The sequence below is a fragment of the Tenrec ecaudatus genome, chromosome 14, assembly GCF_050624435.1.
Source record: "Tenrec ecaudatus isolate mTenEca1 chromosome 14, mTenEca1.hap1, whole genome shotgun sequence".
NCBI lineage: Eukaryota > Metazoa > Chordata > Mammalia > Afrosoricida > Tenrecidae > Tenrec > Tenrec ecaudatus.
The window spans coordinates 29,687,334-29,715,283 of NC_134543.1; the positions used below are offsets into that span (position 1 = coordinate 29,687,334).

The following is a 27,950-nucleotide window of genomic DNA, read 5'->3' on the forward strand; positions in this document are numbered from 1 at the left end:
GGCCAAAGTCCATCTGTGGACAACTGGACATCCCCTCACAGAAGGGGCACCCGGAAGGCCGGCAACAGCAATGGGGACAAGGAGGAAGAAAATGTTGCAAAGCTGACTGCAGCGATGACTGCACAAGCCTTCTTCACATGCCTGAGCTCCTGCACCGCGTCTGTAAATGTCTGTGAGCTCCCATCTGGAACATGAGCCAGCTACAAGGAGGCCAACTACACGAGACCATGCTGCCAGGAAGGCAGGCGGTCAGCTGCCTTGGCCTCTCATACTCACTCGAATGAGTTTTGCAACGTGTGTCTTTCCACTGCCAGGCAAGCCTCTCATGATGACAACAATCTGAAACACAATGGACCAAAACACACAAACATTCAGAGAGGATTTTTTGGGGGAAGGGCAATGACTTATTAAACACATGTAGTATCTTGCTGAAACTCTAGTGCTGGTTTATTCTAACAGAATCTAGTTATTTTGCAAGATAGTGCAAATTTAAGTAAGACCCACGTACATTAACTAATGAGGACACTGCACTTTGAAGAACAGGAGAAGGAGGTTTAGTTTTTGCGGGTGTATGGAACAAAGAGGGAGAGGTATGCAACTTAGTTAATGTACAAATGTTTTGAGAATGATGAGGGCAATGAATGTACAAATGTGCTTTTTTAAAAAAAAATGTCTCACAGGCAACGGAACTGACCCCCACTGGCAGAAGGGAAGCTCACAGGGCTCGCCTGGGAATGTGGCTCTTCTTCTCGTGCGAATCCAACAGCTGCCACCAGTGGCAGAAAGGAGCTCATTGAGAAGAGACAAATGTGCTTTACACAATTGATGTATGTATGGATTGTGATAAGAGTTGTATGAGTCCCTAATAAAACTATCAAAAAAAGATATTAAAGGAATTTGTTTAAAAATAAAAAAAACAAAAAAAGAGTTGTATGAGCTAATAAAATGACATAAAATTAAAAAAAGAAACCATTTAAAAAGAATTTTAAAAAAAGAGACCTGCAAAAAAAGAGAAGGAAAAAAGTGCCATTTCCCCCCCAAACGATGTATGCATTCCTCTCATTCAATCTGGATCTGCCCAAAGACAGACAGACAGATAGTGCAGGGATATTTTTCTTTTACTTCGTAGTGCAAACCAGAACAACAGTACGTTGGCCCAGGTCTGTCAATGGATGCAGTTAGTGATCTTTTAAAGTTTTCAACATTTTTTTTTTGGTCAAGCAACTAAGTTCTAAGTTCTTTAAGATACTAGAAGTAGACAACTGAGGAGAGTTCCATTGGGTGCTGATTTGGAGATGGTATGACACCTTAAACCTGCTACTAACATTGCTACAGAAAAGTAGAGAAAATGTGTGGGTACTTTTATAACTCCTACTTTCTGAATTGCAAGAAAACTGGTCAGCTTCCTAAGACTCACTCTCTCAGGTCTGCTCTCTCGGCCCGGTGGCTTCAGAATGTCATCAACATTCTTAGATTCAGGTTTCTTTTCCACCCGTGGAGCTGGAGGTGGCTGGTGACTCAGCGCAGGAGTGGACAAGGGCATTCGTTCCTCTGGGTAAGTTCTTCGTTCTCCTAAAAGTCCCACAGTTAAAGAAAATTACTACTAATGTGATCACTGTTTGAAAACTTAACTCTCCTCACTGATCCTATGGTAAAGTAAAAAGACCAGGTTGGGTGATTTGGTGAGTCATTAAAGAAAACTTTTTAAGAAAATGTACAACTATTGAAATCAAGAAAAATAAAAATTATGATTTTAAGCAAACAGAATATTCTGAAAAACATTAAATTTATCCTTGTTTGTATTAAATTTAGAAAAAAGCTAAGCTCCAAGGGATAGATATGGTGGATGGTAGCATTGTAAGTAATTTTGTTTCTGTTTCCCAAATATTCTTTTATGATATAAAACAGCAATTTCTGCTTTATTTCAATAATTAAATGAATTGAGTTTTTTTTGGAGGGGGTAAATCATTAGAAACTTTAATGAACTGTACTGACTGAATTATGCCATGTATCACCTTTTGTACTATTAAAGCTATTGTTACATATTATTTTTATTAGGAAACCCTCCCATGACAATGGATCATGTAGAGAAGAACGTTCAGAAGAGAAACTACAGTGAGGATTTTTACAGTACGGCTTTCCCTCAATGACAGCAGGAATGGAGGGACTTCAATGTAAGTACACTTACTGCTGATGACAGTGCTGCCATCTTATAGTCCCTAAGAAGCTCTTACTCTGCAAGTTCTTATCCGTGGCTGCCACAAAGAGGAACTCCCAAAGTTTACATCCCCAGTGCCCCATGGAGTAACAGGCACTGCCCTACCTCCAAACATGGATGGCCCTTCATAGGCTGGTCGGTCAGACTTCCGGTCATAGGAGGGCCTATCAAACCCACCTCTTCTGGATGAAGAATGGTCTTTTTTGTCTCGATATGACTGAGTCCTAGAAGGTGATAACAGAAAGTACCTTGGTAAGTTAAAAAGAAGTACTTGGAGGTCTCTGCATATAACACAACCCCATTATTTGCCTAGTTTTCTCTATAGGCAGTGGTTCCATAGTCAATAGCTACCTTTCGCTTTTGGAAAAGCACTTACCCTTTGTGCATATAAAAAATCTCAGGAACTGTACAAATAAATCACTTACCTACTAATTAAGTACTAATTGCACCTTTACTGACAACACCATTTCCTTTCTAATTGTCTCCCATCTCCCATTCAATTCCCTGAAATCCAAGCTGAGAAGACTCAAGCACCTGCTCTCTCCCTCCAAAGGACACACACGAAAGGGATGTGTCACTCACTAACCGCCATCAGCTGCATTGACTCTTGCTGGATATGCTCATTTGCACACCTGGCAGAGACACTTTGCAAAGCATACCTATCATCTCGGGACCGCCGATCTCTGTCGAATCGATCTCGATCATAGTCCATTACACCACGATCCCGGTCACGGTCCCTATGTGTTTCTCGATCCCTTTTAAAATCTCGATGATCTGCCATGACGTTGCTTTGACGATCAAAATATGGCTCACGGTCTCTGTCTCTATCATAACGATCACGTTGGCCCGTGTGGTCTATGAAAAAAAAAAGTAGGGAGGAGGGCAGGAGGGTGTGCAAAAAAAAAAAAAAAGGAAAAAAAGTAGTATATAGAATAAGGCTCAGGTCCCTTTTTAAAAGCAGAAAATTACAACTTTAATTTTAAAACCAGTATCAACTGCTATCCTAAATCCAATTTAAGAATCTTTTATCCACATCAAAGGGAGGCCAGACAATCTCTCCAAAAGGGAAATCACGTGATAATTAGGTCCCAAGAGGCTGAAAGTAACTAATCTCTGTGGGCCTCCTACCTGTCTCAAAAGTTGATCTCTCAGGTACCGGGTCTGGGCGCAGAGTTACTCTCTCCCCATAGGGTATCTGCTCAACTTTATTAGTGGCCATGTCTGGTAGGTAAATAGAAACAGGGACAGAAGCACTGTAAGACTGCAGCCTGAGGAAGCCAAAGCTGAAGCTAACGACTGCTCTAGACTCCCAGTCTAAGTTCACTCTCGTCACTCTCATCACTCACCTCGGCCATGGCCATAATCGACAGTCTGCTGCACTGGCGGTTGGTTAGACATCGGTGGCATACCCATGGGCATTGGGCCAGGAGGAGGAATGGAAGGGTGACCAGGTGGGAGGGGTAACACTGGCCCTGAGGGAATCGTCGTATTTTCTGACTTAAATTCTGAATTTAGTCCTTGGTCATCATTTGTATCCCAAAGGCCATAGAAAGAATCTTCATCCCAGCGCTCCTGTGCCACACCGGAAGCCTGTGACTTCATCACTGGAGGAGGCGGCGGAAGAGGAGGTATCGGCGGTGGTCCTGGGACAGGCGGTCTGTTCATAGGAATAGATGATCTTGCTGGTGGCACTGGCGGTCTCATGATTGAACCTGGTGGTGGTTTACCCATAGGAGGGGGTGGTCTATAGGGTCCTGGAGGCTGGAGAACAGAGGACGATGGCTTAGGAGGCTTGCATCCCAGCATCTTTTCACAAATATGTAAAAATTAAAAACTGACTCACAATCCATAAAAGAGAAAAATGGATAAACTGGATGTATTCAAGAGTAACATTTTTTTCATGCATCAAAAGACAACATTAAAAACATAAAAAAGATTAAGTCAAAGGGAGAAAAACTATACATACAGTAGTTTATCAGCTAATTTTAGGAGTAAACTGCCAGGTTTTTAAAAATCCTAGCCACTCTTAGTCTAGCCACTCTGCTGAGACTTGTCCAACGTCACAGCAGCATGCAAGCCTGCACAGACATGACGTCTGTGGATGCACATACCCGGCACTGGCCAGGACTGCTGGAGATAAGGATGTACCACTGGACCAACGCCCGTACTGCATCGGATGGAAGCCACTATAAGCTGGAGTTGAAACACATGGCTGCTCTTAGCTAAAGGTGACATTTTTTATGGTGGAATGGCGTTTTTAACTTGGCTGAGAAAATGGAAAAAGCTTTTCTTTGGAGCCGTACTATCCAGGTAAAGCTTAAGTAAAAAAAATAACAAAAAACCAAACCCCAAAACTTGTTATTATGTCTGCAAAAATAAAGCATAACTTTATTTTCTTCATAATATATAGTGAGAGCAAAAGATATATTTATTTTTTGAAACCTGCAGTATTTATGAGAAAGGATTAATTTCTATATTACATTAAGAATAATACAAATTAATATGAAAAACTTTAGGAGCCTAAAGGATAAACTAAAAGACAAAAACAGAATTTATATGAGGAGGTACTCATGCTCACCAGTTATCCAAAAGACAGATTGAAGTGTTTTATTTAAACTACTGGCGTAAGCAACAACCAAACAGAATTTTCTGGAAAGCTCTAGGAATTAGAATCTGATGGCAGTGAGGGTTTTTTATCCTCAAAGGCTCAGTCTGAACAGCGATTCTCAACTTGGGGGTCGAATGACCCTTCCACAGGGGTCGCCTGGTTTATAACAGTAGCAAAATTAGTGTTATGAAGTAGTAACAAAAATAATTTTATAGTTTGGGGGGGGCACCACCACATGAGGAACTGTATTAAAGGCATTAGGAAGGTGGCGAACCACTGGTCTAGAAGGAAAGAAATAAAGAAAGCCGAATGTGATAAGGAACATGACAGGGGCCAGTCTAAGGTGCTACAAGAGAGCAGTCGTCTCACACAAGTGGAAGAGAAGATGAAAGCAGAGCAGGAATTAGTCAATTGGGGAGCACATAAACAGTGTCACTGAGGAGTGAGAGTCTGGCATAACAAAGAGAGGGGTAAGCGTGTGGGCTAACAAGCAAGGGGTAAGCAAGGGTTAGGCCCGCTAGGAAGAACCTAGAAGGCCATGCAAAAGTCGAGATCTTATGCTGCCTGGGAGACACTGAAGGGATTTAATACCTGGGAACATAGTGAGAGTCATGTTTCATAAAACATTCACTTGGGCCAGAGATCACATTATTCTCCCTCGATGGAGGGTGTGAGGCACACTGTAGAGGGAGCACAAGGACACTTTGTGCTCTAGTGGAACTTTCTTGACCTTTCAGGATGCATTTGTCAACACTCAAAGTGCAGGCTTAAATTGGGTGTGTTATTTTATGTAAATTTTATCTCAAGAACGATGTTTCCAAAAATAAATAATCACTGTGTTGTAAAGTAGATATAAGGGGACAGAAGAGGGGTAGAGGTGAGCTAGGGCATTCCTGAATAAGTTAGGCCAGAACCAACATTGACACCAAGGTGCGGGTATGAGGAGGGAGGGGGGTTGTTGGTGTCCTCCACTTCCATTCAGTGAGTCATTCGACAGAGTAGAGCTGGTCCATAGAGGTTCCCTGGATGTGGTCTTTATGGGTGCAGATCGCCAGGTCTTCTCTCAAGGAGCCACTAGGTGGGTTTGAACTGTGCAGCGAGGGCTCCCTGAGCAATGAATCGTTGGTGTGGATTTGAGGGGATAAGATAGAGGAACAGGGTAAGGCTAAGGCTGACTTTCAGGCTTCCAATATGGATGACTAGGTGATGGTGAAGAGAAAGAACAAATTGAAGGGGCAGGGTCAACGAGTTCCATTTTGCACATGCTCACTTTGACAGGAGGCATGTCCACAGAGAAACCTTGTGGGCAGATGCATGCAGAGATCAAGAGACATCATTTTGGAAGCCAGCAACATAAGGTGGCCACTGATGCTAACAACCATGTGTGAGACATGAAAACAGACGACTTGATGGAATGATTTAAGAATAGTTTTTCCTCTAGCAATGTGCTGTTGTTCTAAAGTTGTCTGCATAACATTTGTCAAGCCGATTCTTGAACCGGGCATCGGGTTGCTTACAAGGCAGAACTACCTTCATGGCACCAACAAAGTCATCAATGGCTTACGACAAAGGAAACCAAAGGAAAGGGAGAACCAAATCCCTAAAGCCTTTAACGTAAACCAGTCTTCCTCACTGCTGCCTGGACTGGGGTTATGAGGTTCGAACCTGCGGTTAGGCTGCCCAGATGGGGAACAAGAAGATGTGGACTTAAAGGATTATCTGGAAAGTTCTACAACTTTGTGACCATGAAGCTATGTGGTTCAGGTGTGCTTGGTGTCTTTATCAAAACCTGGAGAGGAAATGAACATTTGGGCCACACTTTTAGTCTTGTTTGTAGGATTTTCAAAGGCCTATTATCCAAAGCTTTGTACTTTTCCAAACTTTACATTAAAATAAAAAAGATGAAATCTATACTTGTTGTAATACAAAATACTCCAACAACCCAGCAGCACACATTTCCCGTACCGGATACATGCCAGGTCTTGAAACTGTGCTCTGCAATCGTGATGAGTCCTGGGGTGGTGGATGGTCAGGCATCTGTGGTTCAGACCCAAACGCTTTCATTTTTTGAAGTTGTTCTTTCTGTTCCCTATAAACAAAGAAAACAAAATTCCAATGCATATAAATAGACATCTATCTACCATCTACTAGTCTACTCCTAAAGGACAATTAACACCAAAGAAGGAATAACAGGCCTAAAAACCTTGCCCTAAAACCCTCTACTGTACCCACAGAGCCCCTCTGGAGGAACCCTTTCCTGCCTTTATATGAGTCAATGCTGTCTCATAATGACCCGATAGGGCAGCGTTTCCAAGAAATCTTTATGGGACCTGGCAGCCGCATCTTTTTCCCTCAAAGTGACTGGTTGGTTAGAATTCTTGACCTTGAGGTTAGTAGCTCAACTCATAACCCACTATACCTACCACCAGAGCTCCTTCCTGAAGCCTGCCCCAAGCTAGACCCAAACCCAGGGTGCTCGCTCACGTGGATTCTGCCTTACAGCAAGCCGAGAGGGCTGCTTAGGCTGCAAATCTTGACAAGAGCAGCTGGCCTCATCCTGCTCCCCACGCAGTGGGCTGAAGCAGCCTGCAGCCAGCAGTCCAATGCTTACTTGACGCTGGTACCGAAGAGCTGGTATCACTGAAGCTCTTCAAAGTCAGATTCTACAACCTGTCTCATCAGTCCATTCTAAGGTATTTCATCTTTGCAGTCTTATTTTTCTCTTATCTAGCCAAACGCTTTCTTGCCCATCCACCTTTGTTCAGCATTCCTTGTGCCAGAGGCTGCAAAATGGAGGCCCGCGGATCAAATAAGACCCAGAGGTTTTTCACTCGTCCTTCTCATCAGTTTTAATAATCTGAAATGTTTGCTGTTGTTTACAAAGCACAAAACAAAATGTTTTCTCCAAATGCAATTTTTAAAGGCTTGATGGGGCCTACATTCCTACACATCAACCATCGGGTGGCTGGCCACTTCAGATGAAGCACTTTGCCACGAACCACACCGCAGTCCACGGAGTTACACCTGGCCCATTTTCACTTGCTTTTGCTGCCTCTCTGGTCCAAATGGGCATTTTAGTTTATGGCCCCTGCTAGAGATGGTGAGACCAACTGGCAGTATGCACCATTAAGCAATACTTCATATTCCAAAAGTGTAATTAGGGCTGTTTTCTTTTTGTTTTTCAATCTCTAGTCAAATCTCTTTTACTTTTTCTTACAAGGCCTACCTTAAAACGTGTAACATCTGCAGTCATCTCATCAGATCTTTAACAAATTTCTCTGTACATTTTATAAAGTGCTGATAACTCAAACGGATGAGAAAGAGTTGAGTATGCAAGAAAATTATTTCCTGCCTCAGAAAACCATATTCTTTGACTGTATACTGAAAACATAGGCTACTTGTATTCAATTATAAATGTGTACATGTTTTCTTTAGTACATATCTTTAGTATGTTTTATTTCTGTTACCTAGAAAGGGCGTCAGTAAAAATAAAAAGAGAAAGGGAAGTATCTTTACCTAGCATTTTATGCAAAGCAAAATGAATGAAAAGGACGTTTTAAAAAGACAAGACAAGAAATCCTGGCAGTTTAACAACACAACCAGCTGAGTGCTCTCCATATAAACAACATAAGATTTTAGAAATGGGCAGAGGTGGGGGCTTCAAATCTAGGTCTGTCACTTATTAACCAAATGAACTTAACCTCTCTGAGTCTTAGTGTTCTCATTTGTGAAGTAGAGATAATACTATTTACCTCTGCAGGCCTTTGAGAGGTAAGGTTTTGAGAAAAGCAGATTGAGGTGACATACAGGGATGGGGGCCTTAAAAAAATTTGTGGAAAAATTCCACTATCTCTTAATTCCATTTTTTTCATGAACTTTTTGAAGCCCCCAGTTATGCTAAGTGATCAACACAGCACACAGGTGTTCAATTAAAAACATCGATCATGCAAAAGTGAGTAGTGTAGTAGCTCAATGATCTGTCATGCTTCCCACACCTTCTTCACAAGAAATCTGGAAAAAAACACCTCTTGGTACATAACTTCTACAGACCATGGAAATCTATTTTTCTAGTTCTAAAACTTCTGTTACACTTCAATTTATATATTCACAGATGCAGACCAGAACAGAAAAACAATGCAAGCAACATACTTTGGAACCTATCAAAATCTGTTCACTTATTTTCTAAGAAATTGCTAAAAAGCTTAAAAGTTTGGCACTGATTCCTCACTTCCTAACCTACAATGCAGTCAAGTCAAAGTGAGGGATTAATGAGTTACTATACACAAAGCACTTAGGATGGTTCCTGGCACACAGCGAGCACACAACACACGCTAGCTCTTGTTACTGCTACAACATGGGAAGCATTATGTAGATACCTACACAGAGTTACTTGATTAGAAACAAAGAAACCCATATTCTATTCTCTAGCCCACCAAGAAAACATCTGATTAAGGCACATCCTCAAGCAGACAGCTGCACCTGACTATACTGAGAGGTCAGCATCCCCCAAAGAAAGGATAAGTGTTACAAGAATGAGGACACTTCCAGGTAAAAAGCATTCTTAGCTTTAAGAGAAAATCTTCAACAGCATTTTCAAAATTATACCAAAACTTAGTGCACATGGACTCTGTCAGCTCAAATACCAAAGAACAAACTGACTACGGGGAAAAGGGAGGCCACATCGGAGCCCTGTGAAGTCCAGAGCACTAGAGAGTCCTGTATTTCCAACATGCACTGCCATGGCATGTCAGCGACACAGCTCCAAGAGTCAAGAGTGGCTATCAATTTTCACTTTCGGGGCCTAAGTTTGTAACACAGTCCCTAAGTCCCTCTCCAAATTCTAAAGCAGTGCTGGATGACCAGAAATACACAAGTATGTGATAAGAACTTGAATTAAATGATTCCACTTAAATACATCACATCACTTTAAAAAGCGCAGTCTGAATGTGGTTTTGACTATAAGAAATGATCTTAAGTCGTCAACTTACCGAAGCATTTTCAGCTCTTGTGCAGCCTTCAAAATGATTTCATGCTGCCTCTGACTGAGAACCATGACCCCTCCCAGGCCTTGGTCAGAGTCTAAGTTTGCATCCGACCCCATCACTTCAGAGGAATGATGCGTGGAGGGCATGTGTTCCGCCATGGGGGAATGTCTATCCACATCAGATGTGTACCATCTGTCTGACAATCGTTCTCTTTCCCAGTCCATTCTGTCAGGAGCATAATCTCGCTTGTCCCGCCATGCATCTCCTCTTTCTGGATACTCTCGAATCCTCAGCTCGCCCCTGTCACGGAAATCTCGATCGTACCCATGGCCATGGTCTCGATTTCGTTCTTCTCGCCATCTATCATCCCGATATCTATCCAAAGGTGGAAGAGGTGGGAGGGTTGGTAAAGATGGAATAGATGGAATATCCCGTTCATGAAACTGTGATTCTTGTTCATCCAGCGGTCTCCCATAATCTCTGTCCCATTCATTATCCAAATTTCTATCATATACATCCATGGGTCTTCCAATCCGATCCATATCCCTGTCCATTTCCCTGTTGTAGTCCTCATCCATCTCCGGATCTCTTTCCCAATCATCCCACCAAGGGCCCCGCCTATCTCCGTCATGAGACCGAGATGGCGGCGCTGAAAACCTATCCTCTCTGTTATACGGATCTAGGGTATCATCCTGATAGTCAGGCTCACTCTCCCTCCAGTATCTATCTCTATCCCAATCATCAAGTCGCTCCCGTTCCATTGGAGCACTCCTACCATCTAATGGGAATTCTTCATGCCCTCTTTCTTCTCCATGATTCCAGGGGGCCCTAGGAGGCTCATCTCGGTGGTATGGATACATTTTTTCGCCACCATCTCCAGGTTCTGGTCTGAATGAACCTCTATCACGACCAAAATCTGGTCTTCCCAGTCCCCTTTCCCTGCTGCCAGGCCCTCGAGGTGGTCCCCTCTCCCGGCTCCCAGCTCTTCGGGGGGGTGGTATTCGCTCCCTACTCCCAGCCCTCCGGGGAAGTCCTCTCTCCTGACTGCTCGCCCCCCGAGGTGGTCCCCTCTCTCGGCTGCCTGCTCTACCTCTCTCCTGGCTGCCTTGCAGACCACCTGGCACTTTCTCCCGACTGCTTCCCGGTCTCACAAGCCCTCTGTCCCGGCTGCCTTCTCCTCGGCTCATCTTTTCTCTACTGTCTTCTCGTCTACCCATCATCTTATCATGAATGTCTTCTTGCTTGACCAACCCTGGGCTCCGGTTAATTGCCTGGCCTCGACCTCTGTTTACCAGACCTTTATCCCGTGTGTCTTCCATTCGCCCAGGACCTCTATAAGAGGAACTGCTGCCTCGACTGCCTTCTAATCTATTCTCTCTGTTATCTGAATGGGGCAACCCCTTTTCTTGGTTGTTTTCTGGAGCGGGTAGACCAATCCCGAGGGAGTTAAAATCATTATCTGCAGTTAATGGTGCTGATGTTGCTACAGCTTCGTCTCCTCCTTCCATCCCCCCTGATTTTGAAGGAAGAGCAGACTGAGAAGGTACAGGCTTATTTGCAAGGGCTACAGACTGAGTAACTGCGTGGGCTTTGTCCATGTGAGTCTCCACACGTTGAGAATTCTGATCCCAACTAGAAGACGCTACAGGTCCTTCCGAGCCTTCACTTTTAGGTGGCTCTTGCTGAGAGTCGCTTAGATTCTCATCTGACTGAGCCGCCTTGGCATCCTTTACATCTGCAGTAACGGAAAATGCAGCTGATTGAATTTTTAAATTCTTCTGCTGGTTACTATTGGTCTCTGCTAACGGTTCTTTGTTTCCTGATAGAGGCTCTGCTTGTGACTTAGGAGGTGGCTGCTGATGTTGCTGTCCAAAAGGTGGTTTGGGGCCTCGCCACTGTGGTCCACTCTGTCGAGGACTTAGGGATGTATTGGGGGTAATATAAAACTGAGATGCTGGCCCCCGGGGAATCATTCCCCATTTGCTTTTAGTGCCCTCTGTTGAGTGACCTTCATATCTGGGTCTTGGCCCATCGGGGCGATTTCCTTCAAAACGAGGCCCTTTGGGTCTCGGTCCTTCACACCTTGACCCTAAATCCTCAAATCTTCGAGGACCATCAAATCTACAAGTAAAACAAAAGATATTACTCAAGACAGTAAAGCAGGAAAAAAATGTAAAGTTCTCCATGTAAGAATATTTAAGGCAGTCTTGCCTTAGAATCTGTTTACAATAATGACTTTTTCAGTCATTACAACTCTCAACTCATCTATGTCTTAGAACCAGTATGCCTGAGTGGCAATGCACAGAAGGTCCTAGGGCAGGTTTTGGAAATCGGGTTGCTAGCAAATTCCCTTGAAAACATACCCCGCAGCAAGTCACTGAGGAACAGAATTGTTAACAAACAATTATATCTGGAGTGGGGGCAGAGAGTGGCAGGCGTAAATAATACCACTGAAAGGGACACACACAAATGGTTGAAATGGCAGATGTTTTGTTATACATCTTTTATGACACACACAAAACGTAATAGTAAATATTATGCCTTGGTGGACAGAAAAGTTCACTCACTTTCAATAGAAAAACAAACAAAGCATTAAGATCTTGACTAATTAACAACACTTTAAAGAGCAGCAGCATATCAAGTCCACTTCCACTCAAAGGAACCCTATTGGACAGAACTGCCCTCGGAAGTGACTCTTCTTCCTCTTGTCCAAGGGATAGAAACATCAAATGTGTATGCGCAAAGAATTTCCAATCCAGTAACAAAGAATGCAGAGAGCTGTGATAGGCACAATGACTCAGTCTATCTGTGTACAACGAGGGCAAGAAAGAGGTGAATGGTTAATTCTTCCAGAGTGAGGCTGGTCTTGTCCAAAAGATGAAGATGCTTATACTGAGTCTTTAAAGGCACATTTTCTGGGATTCGGCTGACAGATATGTATTGGGAACATAGGAGAGTGGGTTGTAAGGGCATCACAGACTCAGGAAGTATTTACTAGGAAGGCAGAGAAACTCACACCAGCATGTACAAATAGTTTGCAGGAGCTGAAGCAAAGGGCAGATAAAAGTAGGAAAAACTGGGAGGAGGACAGAATGGGAAAATCACACTGAAACACAAAGAGCTAGGCACGGGTCAATGCGCAGAAGACCTTGTCTGTCTTTGGTACAGAAACTGCTGGTGACCCTCCAATATACACCCTCCCCCTTTCTACAGCAACAGAGTTCCTCTAGTTTTAGGTGGAGACAGGCTGCCCAGACTTACGACTCCATTCCCCAATCTCTCGTGCAGATGGCAATAAACCAACTTCTGGCCAATGGACTGAGAGGGAATTTACAAAACATTCTGGGTTGTACCCTTAGAGAAAATTGAGAGCACAGCTTCCTCTTGACCACTCCCCTCTTCTTGCTGGCTACAATTCTGGTGTTGTGGTGAAACATCCTGGACTACCGGGCTTAGAGCTCCAATCTGGAGGAATCTGGATTCTAGATCCTGTGATTAAATTGGTATTCTGGGAGAAAACAAACCACTGATTTTTAAAGCCATGTTGGATGTTGAATCTGTAACAGCTAAATCAATTCCGCTGGTTAAGGAGCTTGGCAATGTTTTATAAACAGCGAAAGCCTTAAATATGGCCTGACTTTTAAGACTGCTTTGGAGAAAAGTGATCCGAGGAGAACATTTACAGGTGATCTTCACAGTTTGGGTGAGTGACGATGATGGCTGGCTCTCACGACAGTGAGTCTCATGAGGACATACTTAGAGGAGGGGGATGCAAGTGAGAGATGTGAAAGATGGTAGAACTGATAGGAGCTGGGAGTTCAACAGGATTAAAATGATGATGGAAGGGAGAAATTTAGACTAAATCTAGGCAACTGAGTAAACAATGATATCCTTCATGAGAAATACAAGGGTTTTGTTTCACTTGCTTGAACATTAATGAAGAATAATGCATTGCATTCCAATAAAACTTCTGCTTTCCATCCTGTGACTTTAGGCTTTGCAGGTCTAAAAGTCTTAGTTCTGAAGAGAGGACTGCTTCCCCCAGGAAACACAATGATTCCAGGGGCATCTAAGTAGAGACTGCCACCTAGCCATTGTGGGCTCTGGATCAGCAAGCAGAGAAGGGCGGGGGTCCTGCAATGGCTGTGGATGAGTGGTTTGATTCTGACTTCTTTTTTAAAATAATTTTTATTGGGGGCTCAGACAATTCTTATCATAATCCATACATGCATCAATTGTGTAAAGCATACTTGTATATTTGTTGCCCTCATCATTCTCAAAACATTTGCTCTCCACTTAAACCCCTGGCATCAGCTCATTTTTCCCCCTCCCTCATGAACCCTTGACAATTTATAAATCATTATTTTGTCATATTTGATTCTGACTTCTAAGGGAAACTGGATTACCAGCACACTGTAGGGGTAAGAAGGATATTCCTCTGGAATACAGGAGATCTGCTAGGGCATCTCTTAGGGATTAAAATTCATGGAAAGCTAGAAAACCCAAGTTAGGCCCAATTCCTAATAGCATACACTCTTCAAGAATAAAGGTTTAGATCACTCTACTGGGTAAGCATCTGTGACTGGCCAAGATGTTTGCTGAGGGAAAGGGATTATGGATTGAGTGGTGGAAGAAGGTAGTTCTAAATACTAGTTCCCACCAGTGACCAGCTGTAATAATAAAAAATTTAAATTAAAGAGTATTTCTTCCTTAATTTGAAATATTGTTATAATATGTAACTATATTAACTAGATATTTTCTGGGTATTTTGTTTTCTTTATCATCTAACATATTATATTGATAATAATATCTCAGCATTTAAACTATAGAAAGTGAATTAAAGAAAGTGAATCAAGTTTGAAAAATAGTACTAATTCTACCCGAAGACAAAAAAGGAACTTTATGTCCTTTCCTTTGGGGAAAGGGTTAGAATGTTTTTGGTTCCCAAGGATAACTGTATCATGTTAGGTGCAATAACCTCCTTTGGAGTCCATCCTAATTAGAAACATTTAAGAAAGGGAATTCTGAGAAATGTAGCCAAATTGCCACATGAAGTGTTCAAAATAAATTTAAAAAATATAAACCCATGAAAAATAAATGAGTTACAACACTTGGGAATAGGTTATCATATTAATTTTATTTTTAATTTAGATGACAAAAAAATGAAAGTGGGTGGGACTTATGGAGAAGGAAGGAGCTGGGGTATAAGAGTGCTGGTCACAGATGGGGATGCCACCAACAGAGACAGGGCTGGCTTGTCCACAAAGCCCAGAAGGTTCAAGATTCTCACAGAGTGAGTTAAGTCTTGGGGCTGAAAATATATAAATTAAAGTCTATATTTAGAGCCATCAAGCAGCCTCCCCCCTTAGGCTGAATGTTTAAATGTTCATATTTGTAGGTCTACTTGCATTAGCTGCCAGTTCCCAACTACCATCTGAAGCAAAATCTTTGACAACTGACTAGTCCTTCGCACATACACAGTGCTCCTAAAGAACTTGTCAACGTTCTCCACATTGGACCTAGTGAGCCAAGGATCACTAGTTGAGGAATGTCTCCAAAATAAAGGAGACCAAAGATAAACAAGCAGAACATGCATCCAGAGAAAACAGATCATGAACAATGAAAGAACATTAAAAAACAACATACAAAAACCCCATCACTAAAAACTCAAATTGGTATCCTCAGAGGGATTTTTAAAGATATTGTACCCATAAATCAAGAACAATTTGCTCTATATAAAATAGGATCAAAGTTCTTAAAACACACAATAAACACAGAAAGTACAACAAAATAAGAGAGAGAAAAAAGAAGACAAAAAATATAATTTATCAACAGGTCCAAATGCGACTAATGAATTTCAGAAAGAGAAAAAAAGAAAAGTTAATGACAAAATAGCATGGAAAAATTTCCCAGAGCTCAGAGAGTCCAGTTTTCGGAAAGATTTTCCAGTATAATGAATAAAAGGAGAACATTAAAGAAAAAATTCAAAGACCAAAACCCATAGTAAAATTACTTAAAAAATTCAATGTAATGCTGATACAAATAAATCCCACAATTTTTTTCAAAAAAATAGAAAAACGAATTACCAACTTTAGATGGAAAGGAAACAAAACTAGGATAAATAAAACACAATTCAATAACAAAATAGGAGGCCTTTTACTCTCACACCTTAAAACCTACAATATAGCCACAATAATCTAAACAACTTGGTACCAATGGATTAGAATTGAAAACCCAGAAATACAACCTATAGACACCTTAATTTTGATAAAGAACTAAAACACACTAAATGGGCAAGAGATACCCTTTTGAACAAATAGTGCTGGAAAAAAATGAATCTTTACTTGCAAAAGAATGAAACAAGATCCAAACCTTACACAATGTACAAAAACTAAAGATGGATCAAAGACCTTAATATGAATCTTATAAGACCATCAGTGAAAAATTAGGGACAAACTTAAGGACCCCAATACAAGACACAAACACACTACAAAAAGTAATTAAAAACATTCACACTATGGAAGACAAAATAAAAGAAATGGGACCTACTAAAAATATGACATTTACAGTATAACAAAAGACTTCATCGAGAGTCAACAAAGAACCCACAGATTGGGGGAAAATAGTAATAATACATCATATAAAGGGTTCACCTCTAAAATCTATCAAGAACTAACGTCTTAACAAGGAAAATACAAACAATCCAATAAAAATAAAAAGGAGCACAAGACATGAATAGGCACTCTTCCTACCAAAGATGATGCATGAGGGTGACTACAAACTCAAACAGTGTCACTACACACCACACGGTGGGCAAATGCAAGAAAATAAAAAATAATCTACTTGATATATAACCTAAAGAAATTAAGAATATAAAGGAATAGTCATATGTACGCCTATGTTTATTTATTGTAGCAACTTCTACAACAGAAAAAAAACAAAGAACCAAAAACCCCAACTATAGAGAAATGAATGAACAAGCTCTGATACATTCATACTATGAGATATTATGCATCAATAAAAAACAATATGTTAAAAAAAAAACAATATGTTCCTTAAATACTGCAAGACATTGTCAGAACTATAAATTATGTTTTGCAAATTCAATTGTACAAAATAAATATTTAGTATCACCATTGTTTGTTTGTTTTTTCTTGTCAAATCACCATTGTTTTAAAGAAAAACTATGAAGAAGAAAAATGGTTTATACACCAATAGATGAGACTTTGACTGGCTATATGGAGGCCAGGGACTGGGGTGGGAACAATGAGAGGGGAAGGCTGGGGAGGGGAGGGATTAACAGGATATTGCTGGTTTCAGATTTCTTGAGCTGTCTAGTATAATTAATATAATGTTTCTCTCTAAAAAAGAGTCTTCCAGATTCCTTATTCTTTAAGTAGTGGGTTTGAGTGGCTTTAAAAAAAGAAAAAGAGGAAAAGTAAAATTGAAATAGATTTGACAAACAAGTTCATCTCAAGCAAACAAGCAAATGCAAGGCACATCACTGTAAAAGTTCAGAACACCAGAGATAAAAACAATCTAGAAATTTCTGGAAGTGGGGTCAGCTAAAAGGAGAAAGAATGAGACAACAGTCAATTCCGACTCAGTGACCCTACAAACAGAGCAAACCTCTCTGCTGGCCTGCACCCTTAACACCTTTCCATTGAGTACAGTGTCGTCCATCTTAATGAGAGTCCATTGTTATACCTACAGTGTTGGTCCATCTTAAAGAGAGTCCATTGTTACACCTACAGTGTCGTCCATCTTAATGAGAGTCCATTGTTACACCTACAGTGCCGTCCATCTTAATGAGAGTTCATTCATTGTTACAGCTACTGTGTAGTCCATCTTAATGAGAGTCCATTGTTACAGCTACAGTGTTGGTCCATCTTAATGCGTCGTCTTCTTTTTCACAGACCCTCTAATTTATTAAGCATGTTACTTAGTATTATAATAAAATTGTGGATGTGAATGAGCTGCCTTCCCAAACAGATGATGAGTACTTTCAGAATTGTATCCATGACTGACATTTTGGCATGAGCCCCATTCATTGAACACCTACAAATTGCCTACTAGTATGTTTGTGGTAGGAGCCCCATCAGTGCTATGTGACGGGCTACTAACTGCATGACCGACATTTTGAAGACACTAATCACTCGCAGGAGAAAGATGAGGCTTTCTACTCCCGGAGAGATTTACAGTCTTAGAAACCCACAGAGTTGTTATGAGCTGAAATCAGCTCAATGGCAGTGAGCATTTTATTATTATTACTATTAAAGTGAGTGTTGGCAAGAGAGTTTGCAGCCCACAGGAAGAGTGAAATAATAAACAATAAGAAAACAGGGCACTATTTGCCCAAGGAGAAAGTTCAAAAGTCAATGGGAAATTCAGAGAAAAAGTAGAATAAGTGATGTTACATTATGGGATTACAATCAATGGCATAAAACAAAGTGTGTATGAATTGTTGAATTTGGAAAAATGGATCTACTTTTTACACCTCCACCAAATCAACAATAAAAAAGTTTTAAAAAAATAAAGTAATAAAAACAGAGTGATAAACATGAGGCATGTGTATCTTGCTCCTTCAAAAAGTCCAATACAGGGCAGGAAAAAAAAAGAATTAGTCAAGTAAAAAACACAAGGAAGGAGATTCTGGACAAAGAAACGAACATGTGTAAAGACCAGAGGAAAGAAAAGGCAAAATAAAACAAAACAGGAAGGGCTCAGAGGTGAGCAGGTAAACAGGAAGAGACCATGGAGCATATTGGAAAAGCTCATGAAGACACTGAACTTATTACTGCATAGCCTTACTCCTGCACATTTAACGTGTAGTTTCCATGGAAAAGAAAGGAGCTTTGCTTTCAGACTACATGTTGTTCAACAGCTGTCATTTTATACTGTGCTTTTAAATTTTCGAGGATGAATTTCATTTACAAAAGTAAGGAACTTGTAAGTTTCTAAAATAGCTATATTGAGATACTCATGTTAAAAAATAAGATATTGTGCTTGTTTCGGCAGCACATATAAAGGATGACATGCAAATTTGTGAAGCATTCCATATTTAAAACTAATAAACAAGGTATCTTTGGATTAATATAATGATATATAAGAGATTTCAAAACGTTTGTGAAAAATGGAATAAAAAATAATGGAATGTTCTACGGAATAAAAAAAAATAGAATTTCCATGAACTTTTTGAAGCCACCTCATACTAAGACCTTACAACATTAAATATATATCTAAAGTTAAAATAAACCATGTATTAAGTACAATCTCATTAAGTACGGATGCATGCACACTGGAAAAACACAAATATTTGGTGTTTTGATATCTACAAATTTTTCCTTAGTTCTGTTGATTAATAAATCCTTTAAAAATAAAGCCCCTAAAAGTATGAAACCCTAAATCTAAGTACAAAGTCCTAGATCTAAGTGTAAAGCCCTAAGAACCAAATAGAAAATTTTCAAGATTTGATATAATAAAAAAACCTAAGCAGTATACAGAACAAACCACCTCAAACCAAATAATGTTTATCACACTACCTATACAAACATACTCAAGTCAGTACACTATGTGACTAATAAGACACTAGTAACGTCGGGAATTAAATTCTAGAATCAAATTCTACTCTTTTAGTTTTCATGTCAAATAGTGCCTATTTTCTAACATGTATAGACCAAGGTCCTAAAAACTAAAAATTCCCCCAAAGAAATAAGTCACTATAAACTAGAACACCTGCGACTAATGAGCGCACAGAGAGCGCTACCATCCCTACAGCCGGCTGTTTGATCAGCTCTGACTTGGCAACGGTGTGTGTAGAAATAGCACTCTCCTCCACCAGGTTTTCAACCGCTTATTTTTCACAAGTAGATCATCAGGGCTTTCTTGCATGATTTGAACCACCAACCTTTTGGTTAGCAGTTAAGCACGCTAACCATTCACACCATGCTATTACACCAAAGGAGTAAAACAGAGCTCCAAAACAAACCCAAACACAAAGACGTTTGATTTATGATGAGCACAGCCCAGCAAAGCACCAAGAATTATTTTCTCAAAATACAGTGCTGGGAGCAACTGGAATACAGCAAGCCTTGAATGCTATACTTCACTTTTAAGGAGTATTCTGGATGGACCTAATCCAACAGATTTGTTGGTTCTCTAAGAGTCCATGAGATATTAAATATTCTTTGTCATACCTTTATTCAAAGGTATCACGTCTTCCTTATTCACTGGAAGCTTTCGAATGCATGTGAGGTGACTGAAAACACCATGGCTTAGGGTAGGTACACCTTTATCTTCAATGTGAAATCTCTGCTTTTTAATACCTTAAAGAGGTCTTTATAAGCAATACTTCACTTGACTTCTTGACTGCTGCTACCATGGCACTGATAGTAGGTAGATGCAAGTAAAATAATATCCTTTTACAGCTTCAACCTGTCTTCATTTATCACAATGCTATCTATTTGTCCACTCGTGAGGATAGCTTTACATTGAGTTGAAGTCCATATTGAAGTCTGTATTCTTTGATCTTTCCGAGTGAGCGCTTCAAGTCCTCTTCAATTTTAATCATCTCCAGAGTCCCACTTCTTGACTGTGTTACTTTCCTGATTCGAAACCACAGTCTCCTCTTGCTCTTTACGAACTGCCTCTTGATCTATGTGCAGGTTCTCATGAGCACAACATTAAGCGTTCCCAAACGCCCATTCTTCTCGTGTTATGTACAGTGTGTGATGATCCATGCAGTCTAATGTCTTTGCATAATCAAACAAGTGAACATCTTTCTGGTATTCTCTTTCTGCTCAAATCTAACTGATGTCAGCAAAGACAGCCCTTGTCCCAAGTCGTCCTCTAAATCTGGCTATTGATGCTCTACTACAATCATTTTTTAATTATCTTCAGCAAAATTTTAATCGCATGTGATACTAATGATAGAGTTCAATAGTTTTCACAATCTTTTGGATCACTTTTCTTTGGTCTGGGCATAAATATGGATGCCTTTCCAATCAGTTGTACTCCAAATTTCTGCCAGCACCTTCAGGTGCAGCATGGACTCCTTCAATACCATTGGTTCTTGATCATATGCTACCCGCCTCCATGGAATCAAGAGAGATCGGTCCCCAGAGAAGGACATTATGTTTGGCAGAGGATCAGCGAAAAGAAAAGGCCCTTGACAAGATGGACTCAGTGGCTGCAAAACCGGGGCCAACATAAGAACAATCGTGAGGACAGTGCGGGCGTTTGGTCTGTTGTACACATGGTTGCTGTGAGTCAGGGAGATTTGACAGCATCTAACAAAAACAACGAAATGGCTGAACACGAATTCTTTTTGACATAGTGACTTTATGTATTCATCCACCTTTTCTTAATGCTTCCTGTGTCTTTCAATGTTTTGCCCTGAGTCTCCTGCAATATAGAAATATTTCCATTTGAGGCTTGAATTTTCCATTCAGTTCTTTCAGCTTGGGAAATGCAAAGCTGGTTCTTCTCTTGCTTTTTAACTCCAGGTCTTTGCATATTTAAAAATCTGTTCAGCTTTTGTACTTCATCGTTTCCTTCTCTCTTTTTAAGTATTCTAAGTTCAAGAGCAACTTTCAGCATCTGTTTGTTTTTAATCATTTTATTGGGGGCTCATACAACTCTTATCACAATCCATACATACATTCACTGTGTCAAGCACATTTGTACATTTGTTGCCGTCATCATTCTCAAAACATTTGTTTTCTACTTTAGCCTTTGGTATCAGCTCATTTTTCCCCTCTCTCCCCACATCCTCTTCCTCACAAACCCTTGATAATTTATAAATTATTTTGTCATGTCTTACACTATCTGATGTCTCCTTTCATCCACTTTTCTGTTGTCTGCCCCCCCCCCAGAGAGGGGGCTATATGTAGATTCTTGTGATCAGTTCCCCATTCTCCCCCACCTTCCCTCTACCCTCCTGGTATCGTCACTCTCACCACTGGTCCTGAAGGGATCATCTGTTCTGGATTCCTTGTTTCCAGTTCCTATCTGTACCAGTGTACATCCTCTGGTCTTGGCTGATTTGGAAGGTAGAATTGGGATCATGATAGTGGGAGGGGAGGAGAGGAAGCATTAAAGAACTAGAGAAAAATGGTATGTTTCATCGTTGCTACACTGCACCTTGACTGGCTAGTTTCCTCCCTGCGACCCTTCTGTAAGTAGATGTCTAGTTGCCTACAAATGGGCTTTGGGACTCCACTCCACACTCCTTCTCATTCACAATGACATGATTTTTTGTTCTTTGATGCCTGAAAACTGATTCCATTGATACCTTGTGATCGCACAGGCTGGTGTGTTTCTTCCATGAGGGCTTTGTTGCTTCTGAGCTAGATGGCCGCTTGCTTATCTTTAAGGCTTTAAGACTCCAGGTGCTATATCTTTTGTTAGCCGGGCACCATCAGCTTTCTTCACATTTGCTTATGCACTCACTTTGTCTTCAGCGATCATATCGGGAAGGTGAGCATCATGGAATGCCAGTTTAATAGAACATAGTGTTCTTGCATTGAGGGAGTACTTGAGTGGAGGTCCAATGTCCATCTGCTACCTTAATACTAAACCTATAAATATATGCATATAGATCTATTTCCCCATCATATACATACTTACATATGTACATGGCTGTATTTAGACCTCTATAAATGCCCTTTGCCACCTAGTTCTTTTCTCTATTTCTTTTTACTCTCCTCTTGCCCCACGATCATGCTCAGCCTTCATTTGGGTTTCAGTAATTCCTCTCGGTTACATTGCCTTTGACAAAGCCCTACCAGGCCTCCTACACCCTCCACCGATTTTGGATCACCCATTGTTCCCTTGTCCCTGGGTTTGTGAACATTCACTTCTTTTCCCCCACCACCCCCTCTCTCATGTCCCCCCAGAACTGTGGGTCCCATTGTTTAATCCTCCAGATTGTTTATCCCGCCTATCTTATCTAGATAGACCTGCAGAGATAGCACAAAAACAAGACAAAGCGCAACAAAAGAAAACAAAACAACAACAAAAAATCTATTGTTTATATCTCCACAGGGAAAGAGGGACCAGACTTCAACCCTGTACTCTTAAGATGTGAATGCAACATGCCAGCATGAAGCAGGGAACCAGTATTGAGGTCTGAGGGGCCGGCCCCAATCCCAACTACATGGACAGCTACCTCTCCCCCCAGAAGAATTTACTTCAGAGGACAGCACTGAAGCTATAGCTCAGGGAGAGGGACATGTCTGAGCAGAGCACACAGGAGCAATTGAAGGGGGAGGAAGAGAGTGAAGCATGTCCCAGCCCTTCAAGTCTTGAGGATGATATACCTGCTCAGAGCTGTCATTGCAGAGAGGACCATGTGGCTGGACTCACCATGAGACACGGCATCCCTCACTGATCCACAGCCCTATGGGACAACACTGGAAACACAGTGCAGGAATTGCACCCAATCTGACCCCACCACACCGAGGCAAAACACTAAGCGTGTGCAAGAGAACAACAAGGGGAGCAGAGCAATTAAGTCCCCAGAGAATAACAAAAATAGACTTTGGGGCCAGAGCATGGCACCCCATCAGACTCGACCAGAAAACATACCTAAAGGTCAACAAACAGACCTTGAATTTTTTACAGGCTTTTCTGTTTGTTTGTTTTTTTGGTCAACGTCTCTTCTGACATCTCTTTTGGTCTTTTCTTTCTTTTTTTTTTGTTAGGGAAGAGAATGGCTTTGTTTAGACAAACAGATGGCAATCGTTTGTGTGCTTCTGGACATCAAGGTAGTTTGTCCTTCTTCTCTTCTCCAAGAATTTCTCTTCCTCTTCATCACCTGTAACAGTTTGTTCTCAATGGGGGTTCTCCCCTCTTTCCTGGCCTGTGTGCATGGATCCCATGACCCCCTCAGACAGTTCCTTCTGGAACAGGTTCTCTTCCCCTCCCCCAGCCAGCCCCAGTGGGTTCACCTTTTCAGGTTCTGGGGCTAGGACAGGAGGTAAGACATGTGATTGTTTCCTCACTGGGGTGTCTTTTCTTTCTTGTCTCTTTAATCACCTTTTGCATTTTGTGTATGATGTTTTTGATGCCGTCCCACACTCATGTTGACTTGGTTATTAATGTACAATGCCTCAAATCCAACATTGACATGGTTTCTAAATTCAGGTGGAATGCTGACTCAAGGTTATATTTTGCCTCTCGTGGACTTGTTTTAATTTTTTTCCACTTGAATTCCATCCATGTTATTACATTATGCAGCTCTTTCCCTGTAGCATTTTTGAACCTTCCAACCCGAGGTCATTTTCTAACACAGTATCAGACGATGTTTTGCTGTTGATCTTAAGGTTTTCACTGGCCACTTTTTTAGAAAGTAGAACAACGGGTCCTTTTCCTGGTATGTCTTAGTCTAGAAGCATTGCTGAAACTTGCCCACCAGGAATGGCCCTGATATTTGAAATATCAGTGGCATAGCTTCAAGCACCAGAGCAAAAGGCCAGCCGCCACAGTGTAACAAATAAACAGATACGTGGCAGCGGCTCGTCAGTGATGTCAAATTGATCATAATAGTGAAACTTCAGGCTATGAGTCTTCAAATGATAAATTTTCCCAAACTCATGATTTGATGAATGAACAATATATTTGAAGGCAGAAAGGAAATGCTTATCCACTTATTCAACAGGAAGAATTCCATAACTTATTTTGCAGCAAAATCCTGGGCCACCCTGTTGTGCTCAAAACGTGTGTGACACAAGTATCTTTTATATTTGTGTACCTAAATTTACTCGATGAAAGTTTTGACTTCTTAATTTGTTATTAGTTTCTAAGATGCTGTTCTCCATGATTTTTATTTTTACTTCTACATTAATAAAATTACCTTAAATTAGAAAAATAAAATAAATAAAAATAATCCATTGGACTCAAATAGTAACAAGTGAAGATACCTTTCTAATCTACTGGAGGTTAAGAAAGTTAAAAAGTAAGCTATGGGAGAAATTTGCAACACATAAAATGGACCAAGAACTGCTATCTATAGACTAAATGAGAGGGCTTCTAAAAGTAAAACTGGAATTTAAAGAATTCCATGGAACTTCTTAAAACTCCCTCATATAAAGAACTCTTACAAATCAATTATAATAAACAACTCAACAGAATGGGGATAGCCTTGAATCAACATTTCATAAAAAAGGAATTCAATTAACTAAAAATGAATTGGAAGGGAATGGCCACAGAACTGCAAATTAAACCATATTACAATAGCAAACATCTACTAAGACTGATGAAAATTTAAAGTTGAACTATTTTAAGTATTGACAGGATGTGGAAAATCTGGAACACTGAAAAGCACTACTGGTCCAGGTATAAACTGGAAAGAACCACGACGGAAAACTGTTAGGCAGCCCCAACACATATATGTATATACTCCAATAATTACGCAATGTCTTTCCTTAGCATAAACCCATCAAAATTAAATACACACAGAAACACCACCTTTAGATGTGCATCTGAAGGGATACATACAGCATCAAAAGACATACAACAGTATTCTTCATAATAACCAAAAACACTTAAAAGGACCATCAATATTAGAAAGAATTAAATATAGTATATTCATATAATAAAATACTATACAGGCATGAGAACAAATTACTGCTACACACAACACGCAGGAATATCACAATAATACAGCATTATGTGAAAGACCCAGATTCAAAAGAATACATACAATGACTCAATGTATTTAAAGTTAAAAAACAGGCAAAATTAATCTAGGGTTAAAAGAACTGTGATTCTCTCTGCAGTGAGGGAAAATTTCAGGGAAGGAGCATAACTGAGACTTCTCAGACGCAAATACTTTCTATGTGTTGATCTGAGTAACGAAAATTAGTACACTATGTGGCAGTTACATTTTATGTCAACTTGCACCTGTGTGGAAGTGTAGGGGTGGAGTCCCATCTATCAGGCAGGTCACAGCCTGATTATGCCTCCTTGGAGGTGTGACCTTTTAATAAGAGACACACTGGAAACTTTTTTTTCCCTCCTTGCCCCTTCGTCTTCCTCCTTACTGGACACTGTGCTTACTGGGGCACTGTGTCTGCCCCATTTGGGCCACAGACCCAGAGACCTAGTGTCCAGCCATGTTCCCAGAGATCTTGGATCCACTCAACTTTGCACACAAAAAGCCCGTGATCTCCCTGCATTAGCTCCACCTTTCTGTGTCATCGGCCTGCAGCTACGAGAGTCTAAAGAGAGCTGTGGCTAGCATCAGACACAGGGACTTGAGCTGGACTCTGCTGGGATGCCTCCTTGACATAAAATTACTTCCTCTATAGATGCGTGTCAATGACTTTGTTTCTCTAGACAGCCTAGTCCAACACACACATATACTGTACGTGTATACACAACTGTGCACTTCTCTGCATGCTACCTTCCGTAAGGAAGCTTCACTACTGAAAAACAGAAGGTTGTGGGAAACTAAAGTCCACTGACATGATGGGAAGGAAGACTTGTGAGTTCAATGACTGAAATTCAAAGTTTCACATCAGCGGCCTTAGACACTCTCATGGTATGCCATTGGCAATGATGTAGTTTTGTCACTTGACTTATTTTTTATATTGTCACAGTTTTTAAAAAGCAGTCTAAACTAGGATTCCTTAACAACTCAAAGCAACTTATAGTACTTTATTTTAATAGCATGTTATTAGAAAATCAGTTGAGTTCTCAAATTATTATTTGCCTATTCAGCTTTGTTTAGGGGAAAACTCAGAATGGATCTTCTTTAATGTATCTAACACACTGTATTCTAAGCCACAAAGCTAGTTTCAATAAATTCAAAAACATCAACATAACACAAAGCATCTTCTCTGGCCATATATTATAAATAGAAATCAATAAGAGATCAAGAAAACAAAATAAAATACATGAAAACTGAATAAACATCTTACTTAAAAACTATTGGATCATAGAAGAAATTTTAAAACTCTCAGAATCAAACAAGAATGAAGACACAACATACCCAAACCTTTGGGATACACAAAGAATTCAGAGAAAAATTTATAACAATAAATGCACACACTGAAAAAGAAAGCTTAAACAAACAGAAGAGAAATGGCAAAAGAAGTCCCTGGTCCCTAGAAGGAAATAATAAAGGTCAGAGCAGAAATAAATGAAATAGAAAACTAAAAAGCAACAGAAAGCTTCAACAAAACTAGACGTTTGTTGACAGAACCAATAAATCTGACAAATCATTAGCCAAACTGACAAAAGGGAAAATTAAGAAAAGATACAGATAATGGAAATGAAATAGGTGATATTATAACAGAATTAATTGAGATAAAGAGGATCAGAGAATAATATGAAAAATTGTATTTCAACTACTTTGAAAACCTAGCAGAAATGGTAGGTTGAGGCACACAACCTACCTAAACCAACAAAAACAGCGGTTAAAAAAATCTAAATAATAACAAAAGAAAGAATTGAGGGTATCAGTAAACAACAACAAAACACCTAACCAGAAAATCGTTGGCCCAGATGGTCACAGAAGGATTTTACCAAATATTCAGAGACAATGTGATACTAACTTTACTTAAACTATTCCAGTATTCAGAAACCTGTATAACCCAGATATCAAAGCCAGGCAAAAATACCACACAAAATAATCAAGTTACAGATCAATTCTCTTTCATGAATACATGAAAATTCTCAACAAAATTCTAGCCAGCAGAATACAAAACCAAAAAACCAAACTCACTCAAGGTTGACTCATAGTGACCCTGTAAGACAGGGTAGACCTGCCCATGTGAGCTTTTGAAACTTCACTGCAGTAGAAAGCCCCATCTTTCTCTGGAGGGGCAGCTGGTGGATGCCAGCTGCTGACCTGGTGGTTAGCAGCCCAACTCGTAACCACTACACAACCGGGGCTCTGCAGAATCTAAGAGCATATCTAGAAAATAATACATTATCAGATGGGAGTCACCCCAGGGGTGCAAAGGTGACTGAACATTAGAAAACCAATCAATGCTGCTTACCACATAAATTAAACCAAGGAAAAGAACCACATGATCATTCCACTCACTTCAGAATAGGTATCTGATAAAAATCCAACACTCTTTCTTGATAAAAACTCTAGCAAAATAGGAATAGAAGGTAAATTCTTCAACAT

General features: G+C 40.4%; 1 protein-coding gene and 2 non-coding genes across 5 annotated transcripts in view; all 3 read right to left on the reverse strand.

The window, feature by feature from the left end:
* The window catches only part of YLPM1 (YLP motif containing 1), an 89,199-nt gene that overhangs the window by 21,956 nt on the left and 39,293 nt on the right, over window positions 1–27,950 (reverse strand). The window contains exons 5-12 of one of the 3 annotated variants that reach the window (XM_075531985.1): window positions 9,815–11,932; window positions 6,792–6,915; window positions 3,565–3,979; window positions 3,347–3,439; window positions 2,878–3,073; window positions 2,324–2,442; window positions 1,418–1,572; window positions 277–339 (exon numbers count right to left, since the gene is read on the reverse strand). In XM_075531985.1, coding sequence (XP_075388100.1) covers window positions 277–339; window positions 1,418–1,572; window positions 2,324–2,442; window positions 2,878–3,073; window positions 3,347–3,439; window positions 3,565–3,979; window positions 6,792–6,915; window positions 9,815–11,932 — 3,283 coding nt within the window. The remainder of the gene's footprint in view (window positions 1–276; window positions 340–1,417; window positions 1,573–2,323; window positions 2,443–2,877; window positions 3,074–3,346; window positions 3,440–3,564; window positions 3,980–6,791; window positions 6,916–9,814; window positions 11,933–27,950) is intronic. The other 2 variants (XM_075531988.1, XM_075531986.1) reach the window with 2 other exon arrangements.
* On the reverse strand, window positions 1,047–1,178 carry LOC142427097 (small nucleolar RNA SNORA31). Its single transcript, XR_012779925.1, has one exon. It is a non-coding gene; the product is annotated as a small nucleolar RNA SNORA31 (small nucleolar RNA).
* LOC142427074 (small nucleolar RNA SNORD22) lies at window positions 23,694–23,819 on the reverse strand. The gene has a single exon (XR_012779903.1). It is a non-coding gene; the product is annotated as a small nucleolar RNA SNORD22 (small nucleolar RNA).